General features: G+C 39.8%; 1 protein-coding gene across 2 annotated transcripts in view; it reads left to right on the plus strand.

The window, feature by feature from the left end:
- Positions 1-12,500, plus strand: part of LOC137619512 (uncharacterized) — an 82,152-nt gene that overhangs the window by 53,856 nt on the left and 15,796 nt on the right. For both annotated transcript variants that reach the window (XM_068349602.1, XM_068349603.1), the window contains exons 7-8: positions 2,101-2,221; positions 12,298-12,454. In XM_068349602.1, coding sequence (XP_068205703.1) covers positions 2,101-2,221; positions 12,298-12,454 — 278 coding nt within the window. The remainder of the gene's footprint in view (positions 1-2,100; positions 2,222-12,297; positions 12,455-12,500) is intronic.

Genomic DNA, 12,500 nt, shown 5'->3' on the forward strand with positions numbered 1-12,500 from the left:
CTCCAGGGTGACGATTCTACAGGTGGGGGACTCCAGGGTGAAGATTCTACAGGTGGGGGACTCCAGGGTGAAGATTCTACAGGTGGGAGACTCCAGGGTGACGATTCTACAGGTGGGGGACTCCAGGGTGACGATTCTACAGGTGGGGGACTCCAGGGTGACAATTCTACAGGTGGGGGATTCTGGGGTGACAATTTTACAGGTGGGGGATTCTGGGGTGACTATCTTACAGGTGGGGGATTCTGGGGTGACTATTCTACAGGTGGGAACTGAGGGATTCTGGGGTGACTATTCTACAGGTGGGAACTGGGGGATTCTGGGGTGACTATTCTACAGGTGGGAACTGGGGGATTCTGGGGTGACAATTCTACAGGTGGGAATTTTGGGGTGACGATTCTACAGGTGGGGGATTCTGGGGTGACGATTCTACAGGTGGGGGATTCTTGGGTGACTATTCTACAGGTGGGGGATTCTTGGGTGACTATTCTACAGGTGGGAACTGGGGGATTCTGGGGTGACTATTCTACAGGTGGGAACTGGGGGATTCTGGGGTGACGATTCTACAGGTGGGAACTGGGGGATTCTGGGGTGACGATTCTACAGGTGGGAACTGGGGGATTCTGGGGTGACGATTCTACAGGTGGGAACTGGGGGATTCTGGGGTGACGATTCTACAGGTGGGAACTGGGGGATTCTGGGGTGACAATTCTACAGGTGGAAACTGGGGGATTCTGGGGTGACGATTCTACAGGTGGGGGATTCTGGGGTGACTATTCTACAGGTGAGGGATTCCAGGGTGACGATTCTACAGGTGAGGGATTCTGGGGTGACTATTCTACAGGTGGGGAATTCTTGGGTGATGATTCTACGGGTGGGGGATTCTGGGGTGACGATTCTACAGGTGAGGGATTCTGGGGTGACGATTCTACAGGTGAGGGATTCTGGGGTGACTATTCTATAGGTGGGAACTGAGATGACTATTTTACAGGTGGGGGATTCTGGGGGTGACGATTCTACAGGTGGTGGATTCTTTGGTGACTATTCTACAGGTGGGAACTGGGAGATTCTGGGGTGACTATTCAACAGGTGAGGGATTCTGGGGTGACTATTTTACAGGTGGGGGATTCTGGGGTGACAATTCTACAGGTGGGGGATTCTGGGCTGTCGATTCTACAGGTGGGAATTTTGGGGTGACGATTCTACAGGTGGGGGATTCTGGGGTGACTATTTTACAGGTGGGGGATCCTGGGGTGACGATTCTACAAGTGGGAATTTTGGGGTGACGAATCTACAGGTGGGAATTTTGGGGTGACTATTTTACTGGTGTGGGATTCTGGGGTGACTATTCTACTGGTGTGGGATTCTGGGGTGACTATTCTACAGCTGGGAACTAGGGTATTCTGGGGTGACGATTCTACAGGCGAGGGATTCTGGGGTGACGATTCTACAGGCGAGGGATTCTGGGGTGACGATTCTACAGGCGAGGGATTCTGGGGTGACGATTCTACAGGCGAGGGATTCCGGGGTGACGATTCTACAGGTGAGTGATTCTGGGGTGACGATTCTACAGGTGGGAGATTCTGGGGTGACTATTTTACAGGTGGGGGATTCTGGGGGTGACGATTCTACAGGTGGGATTTTCTGAGGTGTCGATTCATGGGACTATAAAAGAAGATAAGTTAAAACGGCCTTGTGTAATGATTCACCCCACACGAGCTCCTATCTCGAAAGAAAATTCTAGATAACCATTCCAAAGGTAAAGATGATCCTATAATGGTAGTTTTTTCGTTGGGAAATTCTGTACACCTACAGTGACTGTATGGCTACTATATAAATAAACTAGATAATTCTCTATGTTTAATCCATATCTGAAGAAAACAAGAAGGACCTGTATAGTATACTTCATTCTAACTGGAAGTAACGTCTGTAGCGTACCCCATTTATTTGATCTTATATATTCTTCAATGTTACATTAATTACATGCCGATTATAACTTGCATTTACAATATTGGGCTATATGAATTGATACTGGGGCCTTTGATACATTGCAACAACCAATGATGATGATTAAATTAATTATATGCTTTTTATTGCCAACAGACAACTTCGTGTGCATCGCATAACTCTCCATAAGCATCTCTTCATCAGCTTGCTCCTGGAGGCTACTGGAAACATATGTTTTCGACTGATCCAACTTCATAGGGATGAAATCATCCAGCAAGTAAGTCATCTAAATATTTACTCGAAGTTTTTTATTATTCGTTGCTACCTCCGCCAACGAAGTTAGAGGTTGTTATGTTTTCGCCTCAGTTGAACCTTTTGTGTGTGTGTGAACAACTTCCTGGCCACAATTTTCCTCATAGGTTAGTGAAACTTTCAGGGATTAATTGTTATATTGAAACGTGGAAGTGATTCAGTTTTGAAAGTACTAGGTCAAAGGTCAAGGTCGAGTTCGAGCAAAAGGTCGTTTGTGTGTGAACAACTTCCTGGCCACAATTTTCCTCATAGGTTAGTGAAACTTTCAGGGATTAATTGTTATATTGAAATGTGGAAGTGATTCAGATTTGAAAGTACTAGGTCAAAGGTCAAGGTCAAGTTCGAGCAAAAGGTCGTTTGTGTGTGAACAACTTCCTGGCCACAATTTTACTCAGTAATGAAACTTTCAGGGATTAATTGTTATGTTGAGACGTGGAAGTGATTCAATTTTGAAAGTCCTAGGTCAAAGGTCAAGGTCAAGTTCGAGCAGAAGGTCGTTTGTGTGTGAACAACTTCCTTGGCACAGTTTTACTCAGTAGTGAAACTTTAAGGGATTAATTGTTATATTGAAACGTCGAAGTGATTCAGAATTGAAAGTACTAGGTCAAAGGTCAAGGTCAAGTTCGAGCAAAAGGTCGTTTGTGTGTGAACAACTTCCTGGCCACAATTTTCCTCATAGGTTAGTGAAACTTTCAGGGATTAATTGTTATATTGAAACGTGGAAGTGATTCAGTTTTGAAAGTACTAGGTCAAAGGTCAAGGTCAAGTTCGAGCAAAAGGTCGTTTGCGTGTGAACAACTTCCTGGCCACAATTTTACTCAGTAGTGAAACATTCAGGGATTAATTGTTATGTTGAGACGTGGAAGTGATTCAGTTTTGAAAGTCCTAGGTCAAAGGTCAAGGTCAAGTTCGAGCAGAAGGTCGTTTGTGTGTGAACAACTTCCATGGCACAGTTTTACTCAGTAGTGAAACTTTCAGGGATTATTTCTTATATTGATACGTGGAAGTGATTCAGATTTGAAAGTACTAGGTCAAAGGTCAAGGCCAAGTTCGAGCAAAAGGTCGTTTGTGTGTGAACAACTTCCTGGCCACAATTTTACTCAGTAGTTAAACTTTCAGGGATTAATTGTTATGTTGAGACGTGGAAGTGATTCAGTTTTGAAAGTCCTAGGTCAAAGGTCAAGGTCAAGTTCGAGCAGAAGGTCGTTTGTGTGTGAACAACTTCCTTGGCACAGTTTTACTCAGTAGTGAAACTTTCAGGGATTAATTCTTATATTGATACGTGGAAGTGATTCAGATTTGAAAGTACTAGGTCAAAGGTCAAGGCCAAGTTCGAGCAAAAGGTCGTTTGTGTGTGAACAACTTCCTGGCCACAATTTTACTCAGTAGTTAAACTTTCAGGGATTAATTGTTATGTTGAGACGTGGAAGTGATTCAGTTTTGAAAGTCCTAGGTCAAAGGTCAAGGCCAAGTTCGAGCAAATGGTCGTTTGTGTGTGAACAACTTCCTGGCCACAATTTTACTCAGTAGTGAAACTTTCAGGGATTAATTGTTATATTGAAATGTGGAAGTGATTCAGATTTGAAAGTACTAGGTCAAAGGTCAAGGTCAAGTTCGAGCAAAAGGTCGTTTGTGTGTGAACAACTTCCTGGCCACAATTTTACTCAGTAATGAAACTTTCAGGGATTAATTGTTATGTTGAGACGTGGAAGTGATTCAATTTTGAAAGTCCTAGGTCAAAGGTCAAGGTCAAGTTCGAGCAGAAGGTCGTTTGTGTGTGAACAACTTCCTTGGCACAGTTTTACTCAGTAGTGAAACTTTAAGGGATTAATTGTTATATTGAAACGTCGAAGTGATTCAGAATTGAAAGTACTAGGTCAAAGGTCAAGGTCAAGTTCGAGCAAAAGGTCGTTTGTGTGTGAACAACTTCCTGGCCACAATTTTCCTCATAGGTTAGTGAAACTTTCAGGGATTAATTGTTATATTGAAACGTGGAAGTGATTCAGTTTTGAAAGTACTAGGTCAAAGGTCAAGGTCAAGTTCGAGCAAAAGGTCGTTTGTGTGTGAACAACTTCCTGGCCACAATTTTACTCAGTAGTGAAACATTCAGGGATTAATTGGTCTGTTGAGACGTGGAAGTGATTCAGTTTTGAAAGTCCTAGGTCAAAGGTCAAGGTCAAGTTCGAGCAGAAGGTCGTTTGTGTGTGAACAACTTCCATGGCACAGTTTTACTCAGTAGTGAAACTTTCAGGGATTATTTCTTATATTGATACGTGGAAGTGATTCAGATTTGAAAGTACTAGGTCAAAGGTCAAGGCCAAGTTCGAGCAAAAGGTCGTTTGTGTGTGAACAACTTCCTGGCCACAATTTTACTCAGTAGTTAAACTTTCAGGGATTAATTGTTATGTTGAGACGTGGAAGTGATTCAGTTTTGAAAGTCCTAGGTCAAAGGTCAAGGTCAAGTTCGAGCAGAAGGTCGTTTGTGTGTGAACAACTTCCTTGGCACAGTTTTACTCAGTAGTGAAACTTTCAGGGATTAATTCTTATATTGATACGTGGAAGTGATTCAGATTTGAAAGTACTAGGTCAAAGGTCAAGGCCAAGTTCGAGCAAAAGGTCGTTTGTGTGTGAACAACTTCCTGGCCACAATTTTACTCAGTAATGAAACTTTCAGGGATTAATTGTTATGTTGAGACGTGGAAGTGATTCAGTTTTGAAAGTACTAGGTCAAAGGTCAAGGTCAAGTTCGAGCAAAAGGTCGTTTGTGTGTGAACAACTTCCTGGCCACAATTTTCCTCATAGGTTAGTGAAACTTTCAGGGATTAATTGTTATATTGAAACGTGGAAGTGATTCAGTTTTGAAGGTACTAGGTCAAAGGTCAAGGTCAAGTTCGAGCAAAAGGTCGTTTGTGTGTGAACAACTTCCTGGCCACAATTTTACTCAGTAGTGAAACTTTCAGGGATTAATTGTTATGTTGAGACGTGGAAGTGATTCAGTTTTGAAAGTCCTGGGTCAAAGGTCAAGGTCAAGTTCGAGCAGAAGGTCGTTTGTGTGTAAACAACTTCCTTGGCACAGTTTTACTCAGTAGTGAAACTTTCAGGGATTAATTGTTATATTGAAATGTGGAAGTGATTCAGATTTGAAAGTACTAGGTCAAAGGTCAAGGTCAAGTTCGAGCAAAAGGTCGTTTGTGTGTGAACAACTTCCTGGCCACAATTTTACTCAGTAATGAAACTTTCAGGGATTAATTGTTATGTTGAGACGTGGAAGTGATTCAATTTTGAAAGTCCTAGGTCAAAGGTCAAGGTCAAGTTCAAGCAGAAGGTCGTTTGTGTGTGAACAACTTCCTTGGCACAGTTTTACTCAGTAGTGAAACTTTAAGGGATTAATTGTTATATTGAAACGTCGAAGTGATTCAGAATTGAAAGTACTAGGTCAAAGGTCAAGGTCAAGTTCGAGCAAAAGGTCGTTTGTGTGTGAACAACTTCCTGGCCACAATTTTCCTCATAGGTTAGTGAAACTTTCAGGGATTAATTGTTATATTGAAACGTGGAAGTGATTCAGTTTTGAAAGTACTAGGTCAAAGGTCAAGGTCAAGTTCGAGCAAAAGGTCGTTTGTGTGTGAACAACTTCCTGGCCACAATTTTACTCAGTAGTGAAACATTCAGGGATTAATTGTTATGTTGAGACGTGGAAGTGATTCAGTTTTGAAAGTCCTAGGTCAAAGGTCAAGGTCAAGTTCGAGCAGAAGGTCGTTTGTGTGTGAACAACTTCCATGGCACAGTTTTACTCAGTAGTGAAACTTTCAGGGATTATTTCTTATATTGATACGTGGAAGTGATTCAGATTTGAAAGTACTAGGTCAAAGGTCAAGGCCAAGTTCGAGCAAAAGGTCGTTTGTGTGTGAACAACTTCCTGGCCACAATTTTACTCAGTAGTTAAACTTTCAGGGATTAATTGTTATGTTGAGACGTGGAAGTGATTCAGTTTTGAAAGTCCTAGGTCAAAGGTCAAGGTCAAGTTCGAGCAGAAGGTCGTTTGTGTGTGAACAACTTCCTTGGCACAGTTTTACTCAGTAGTGAAACTTTCAGGGATTAATTCTTATATTGATACGTGGAAGTGATTCAGATTTGAAAGTACTAGGTCAAAGGTCAAGGCCAAGTTCGAGCAAAAGGTCGTTTGTGTGTGAACAACTTCCTGGCCACAATTTTACTCAGTAGTTAAACTTTCAGGGATTAATTGTTATGTTGAGACGTGGAAGTGATTCAGTTTTGAAAGTCCTAGGTCAAAGGTCAAGGCCAAGTTCGAGCAAATGGTCGTTTGTGTGTGAACAACTTCCTGGCCACAATTTTACTCAGTAGTGAAACTTTCAGGGATTAATTGTTATGTTGAGACGTGGAAGTGATTCAGTTTTGAAAGTCCTAGGTCAAAGGTCAAGGTCAAGTTCGAGCAAATGGTCGTTTGTGTGTGAACAACTTCCTGGCCACAATTTTACTCAGTAGTGAAACTTTCAGGGATTAATTGCTATGTTGAGACGTGGAAGTGATTCAGTTTTGAAAGTCCTAGGTCAAAGGTCAAGGTCAAGTTCGAGCAAATGGTCGTTTGTGTGTGAACAACTTCCTGGCCACAATTCTACTCAGTAGTGAAACTTTGTTATATTGAAACGAAGTGATTCAGTTTTGAAAGTCCTAGATCAAAGGTCTAGGTCGAGCAAAAGATCGAGAAATAACCTGCCGTGGAGGAGGTCACAATGTTTCTCATAGATTATTAAAACTTTCAGTGATTAATTGTTATGCTAAGACGTAGAAGTGATTCAATATTGAAAGTCCTAGGTCAAAGGTCAAGGTTTAGGTGGAGGAAGAAATCAAGAAATAACCTGCCGTGAAAGTCACACTTTTGCTCATAGAGTATTGAAACTTTCAGGGATTAATTGTTAGGTTAAGACTTAGAAGTGATCAGTTTAAAAAATCCTTGGTCAAAGGTCAAGGTGAATGTGAAGGTCAAGGTAAATGTCAAGGTCAAGGTCAAGGTCTAGCAAAATATCGATAAATAACCTCATTCAGAACCTCACCTCGGCTGGAGGTAGCTGCACAGTATATTGAAGAAGAGTAAATAGTCATACTACATGTATATGATGCGCATGTTGATAGACTCTTTTATACATGTATTTACTCTGAATTATAGAAGTATGTCCTATTTTCCAGTGATTGATTGATTGATTGAATTGGTGTTTTCTGGCATCCTGACATCTAAAGTCATTGACGCTGATATTCATCATAAATAAAGAATAAAAAAATTCCAATTAAAACCATACAAGCGATGTCATTATAAAAGTTAAATAGCTCTCAGAAAAAACCTGCTTCTGAAATAAAGCTAAAAATACCGCTAGCATGATAGGACGCATCACGTCCAAGAATCTTGGCAAGGATGAACCAGCCATCCTCACCTCGAGCCTCAAACAGATATCTATTTCTTTCGGTACAGTAAGTGGGGCATTCGGTTGACAAATTCCTCACTGTCAAGGGACCGCTAGCATGATAGGACACATGTCCAAGAATCTTGGCAAGGATGAACCTGCCATCCACACCTCGAGCCTCAAGCAGATGTTTTATTTCTTTCGGTACAATAAGTGGGGCGTTCGGTTAACAAATTCCTCACTGTCAAGGGTACCTATTTTCCAGTTATCTGTTAGCATGTTTGAAGGTGGAGAGGTGGTAGTTTATCTTTAGCTATCTATTTCTACCTCCTGCTTTATGTCTGTATATCCGATTAACCATAGGCAAATTGAACCAAATTCCCTACTAAGACCTGCAGATAATTAAAAACCTCTCTAGCATTCGTTTAAAACTGTGGTGACTTTAAATCAGTACCCTACAAACAACGTAAGTGCTAAGAAGGAAGAGTGTTATATAATGAAAAAACAAAATATAAATATAAACATTTATATAAATATTATCAATGATAGTGTTAACACTCACCATCAGCCAGGGAAAAGGAGCGACGGCTATCCTCCAGAGTTGAAATATCCATCCGCAAACATTCCAGTTGGTTGGAGAAAAGCAACAATGAAGTGAATGTTGGACTCGATGGTTAAAGACCAGCTTCTGTGCACTACTTTGATTATAATTATTCTGGGGCTTATGCTTCTGAATTACTTCACCAAAAGTTATGCAGATTACCAAAATCGGAAGACCTTTCTCTTTCACCAACTCTGTAATTTAAAATGTTCTATTTTTCAACTGGCAAAATTGAAAAGGGGTTATTTAAATTAATGAGCAATATCAAGTGCCTCTTCTTATATTAGCTAATCTTAAGCATTGACAGTTCTGGATTTTTCTTATGCTCTATATATGATTCTATTGATTCCATACAGTTTACACATTGCCAAATCTAAGGTACAGTTTCTTTAGTTATCGGTAAAATTAACATTGTGTTGTAAATTTTGAATCCTTACCATCTGCTCTTAAGTCTATTAACGCAAAGGGCCTCGTTTAAATTTTCAATCTTTAATAATTCTCCATATTATCTATATCTGAGTTTCTGACGATCAGCTTTAAATCATAAATAAACCAATACCTCTATCACAAACAGCCTTGCGAGTTTCAACGCCATATATAAAAAATGACGTCAGTAGCCCAATTAGGGAAATGGTTCTTGACTGACAGATTCAACTCCACCATAAAAAAGGGGAGTGACCTCTCAAACATTTCACGTAATGCTACCATGAATTCACTGCATTGCACAAAGGATTCATCTTAGTAATGGCTTCATTAATTAACGCTTCAGTTTCCTTTTACTAAGATATTGTATTATTTTCCAAATGGAAATTACCCATTGATTCAAATAACATCGAAAACACACTCCAGTTCTCATTAATCCCATTTAGTCTTTCACGAATATCGGTAAACTTCTCCAATCCTCATTAATCCCGTTTAGTCTTTCACGAATATCGGTAAGCTTCTCCAATCCTCATTAATCCCGTTTAGTCTTTCACGAATATCGGTAAGCTTCTCCAATCCTCATTAATCCCGTTTAGTCTTTCACGAATATCGGTAAGCTTCTCCAATCCTCATTAATCGCGTTTAGTCTTTCACGAATATCGGTAAGCTTCTCCAATCCTCATTAATCGCGTTTAGTCTTTCACGAATATCGGTAAGCTTCTCCAATCCTCATTCTTCCCGTTTAGTCTTTCACGAATATCGGTAAGCTTCTCCAATCCTCATTATTCCTATTTAGTCTTTCACGAATATCGGTAAGCTTCTACAATCCTCATTAATCCCATTTAGTCTTTCACGTATATCGTTAGGCTTCTCCAATCCTCATTAATCCCATTTAGTCCTTCACGAATATCGTTAAGCTTCTCCAATCCTCATTAATCCCATTTAGTCCTTCACGAATATCGTTAAGCTTCTCCAATCCTCATTAATCCCATTTAGTCCTTCACGAATATCGTTAAGCTTCTCCAATCCTCATTAATCCCATTTAGTCTTTCACGAATATCGGTAAGCTTCTCCAATCCTCATTAATCCCATTCAGTCTTTCACGAATATCGGTAAACTTCTCCAATCCTCATTAATCTCATTCAGTCTTAAACGAATATCGGTAAGCTTCTCCAACCCTCATTAATCCCATTTAGTCCTTCACGAATATCGTTAAGCTTCTCCAATCCTCATTAATCCCATTTAGTCCTTCACGAATATCGTTAAGCTTCTCCAATCCTCATTAATCCCATTTAGTCCTTCACGAATATCGTTAAGCTTCTCCAATCCTCATTAATCCCATTTAGTCCTTCACGAATATCGTTAAGCTTCTCCAATCCTCATTAATCCCATTTAGTCTTTCACGAATATCGGTAAGTTTCTCCAATCCTCATTAATCCCATTTAGTCTTTCACGAATATCGGTAAGCTTCTCCAATCCTTATTAATCCCATTTAATCTTTCACGATTATTGTTAAGCCTCTCCAGTTCTCATTAATCCCATTTAGTCTTACACGAATATCGGTAAGCTTCTCCAACCCTCATTAATCCCATTTAGTCTTTCATGAATATCGGTAAGCTTCTCCAAAACTCATTCATCCTATTTACTCCTTCACCAAAACCAAAACAAAGTCCTTTAAAAACGCAGGCAACCGCGCTTACCCCATGCAAAAATGGGGGGGGGGGAAACCTCGCTAAAAACTCTCTTACGAATAGACAAATCTATGAATTTACACAATAACCAAGTTTTTATAGTTTATATAGGAGATATTTATTTCAATATTATTCTTAAAATATTTATTTTTTCCTAGTTTCCTTTCCTCACTGGGCTATTTTCCCTGTTGGAGCCCCTGGGTTTATAGCATTCTGCTTTTCCAACTAGGGTTGTAGCTTAGCAATTAATAATAATAATAATAATAATAATAATAATAATAATAAAACGTCGTGGCTTGGCTTCAATTTTGATAATAATTTAAGGAAGATGGAAAAATATTCCCCTGCAGCCAAATTTTTATAGGACGCCAATATCTCCTATGATTACGTTATTATTATTATTATTATTATTATTATTATTATTATTATTATTATTATTATTATTATTATTATTAATATTATTAGCCAAGCTACAACCCTGGTTGGAAAAGCAAGATGCTATAAGCCCAAGGGCTCCAACAGGGAAAAATAGCCCAGCGAGGAAAGGAAATAAGGAAATAAATAAATGATGAGAATAAATTAACAATATATCATTCTAGAAACAGTAACAGCGTCAAAACAGATATGACCTATATAAACTATTAACAACGTCAAAAACAGATATGTCATATATAAACTATAAAAAGACTCATGTCAGCCTGGTTAACATAAAAACATTTGCGCCAACTTTGAACTTTTGAAGTTCTACTGATTCAACTACCCGATTAGGAAGATCATTCCACAACTTGGTAATAGCTGGAATAAAACTTCTAGAATACTGTGTAATATTGAGCCTCACGATGGAGAAGGCCTGGTTATCAGAATTAACTGCCTGCCTAGTATTACGAACAGGATAGAATTGTCCAGGGAGATCTGAATGTAAAGGATGGTCAGAGTTATGAAAAATCTTATGCAACATGCATAATGAACTAATTGAACGACGGTGCCAAAGGTTATCATAAGATGTTGGATTCCCCTACTATCCGTAGTTCGAACCAAACTTTTTTTTTTTTTCTTATTTTGTACGATCTAGGCTACAGTTGAGTTTAATCATCTCTTTATTTAGAGTACAAGTGTACGTGCCCCTTCAAAAATGACTGCTAAATATCTAGATAGATATGAGCACAGGTGTACACGCAAACCCCTCTTATCAGGGTATGGCTACTTCTCTCCTCCTACCAGAGGGATGGGGAGAGCCGAGCATTATATATATATATATATATATATATATATATATATATATATATATATATATATATATATATATATATTATCATGATCTCCTCGTATGCCTATTGACGCAAAGAGCCTCAGTTAGATTTCGCCAGTCGTCCCTATCTTGAGCTTTTAATTCAGCACTTCTCCATTCATCATCTCCTACTTCGCGCTTCATAGTCCTCAGCCATGTTAGCCTTGCCCCTGAGAGAGAGAGAGAGAGAGAGAGAGAGAGAGAGAGAGAGAGAGAGAGAGAGAGAGAGAGAGAGATACCTTTTAATTTGAACTAGCTCTGCCCGGGATCAGAAACCCAAAGGGGAATTAACTTTGTGATAATAGCTTCTGGTCGGCCAAGGATTCGAACCCGGATAAAGTTGAAAATGAGGTTCCAGTGACTTAGCATTTGAGCAAGTGGTGAGTCGCTGGAACCTCAGTTTCGACTTTATCCGGGTTCGAATCCTCGGCCAACCAGAAGCTATTATCAAGTTAATTCCTTCTTGGGTCTCTTATGTATGGGAGATTGGTTTAATATATTGGTTTATAGATTCCATCACATTTTTTTTTCTGATTTCAAATAGCATTCTTTCTAAACATTGGATTGTCACCAGAACTACAATATGAAACTAACTCCATGCTTCTCTTCTCCCCCGCCCAGAATCCAACATGGTGCATCACGCTGAACCTTCTGACGAAGTACGCCAGCCTCACAAACTACATGTGGTACCTCTGCGAGGGGTACTACCTACACAAGCTCCTCGCCAGCGCCTTCGCCGAGCAGAATTCGCTCATCGTTTTTTATTTCATCGGGTGGGGTAAGTCCTTGCTTGGATTATTCCGGGTGATCTTTTTAAGGATTTT

Source organism: Palaemon carinicauda, chromosome 26, assembly GCF_036898095.1.
Source record: "Palaemon carinicauda isolate YSFRI2023 chromosome 26, ASM3689809v2, whole genome shotgun sequence".
NCBI lineage: Eukaryota > Metazoa > Arthropoda > Malacostraca > Decapoda > Palaemonidae > Palaemon > Palaemon carinicauda.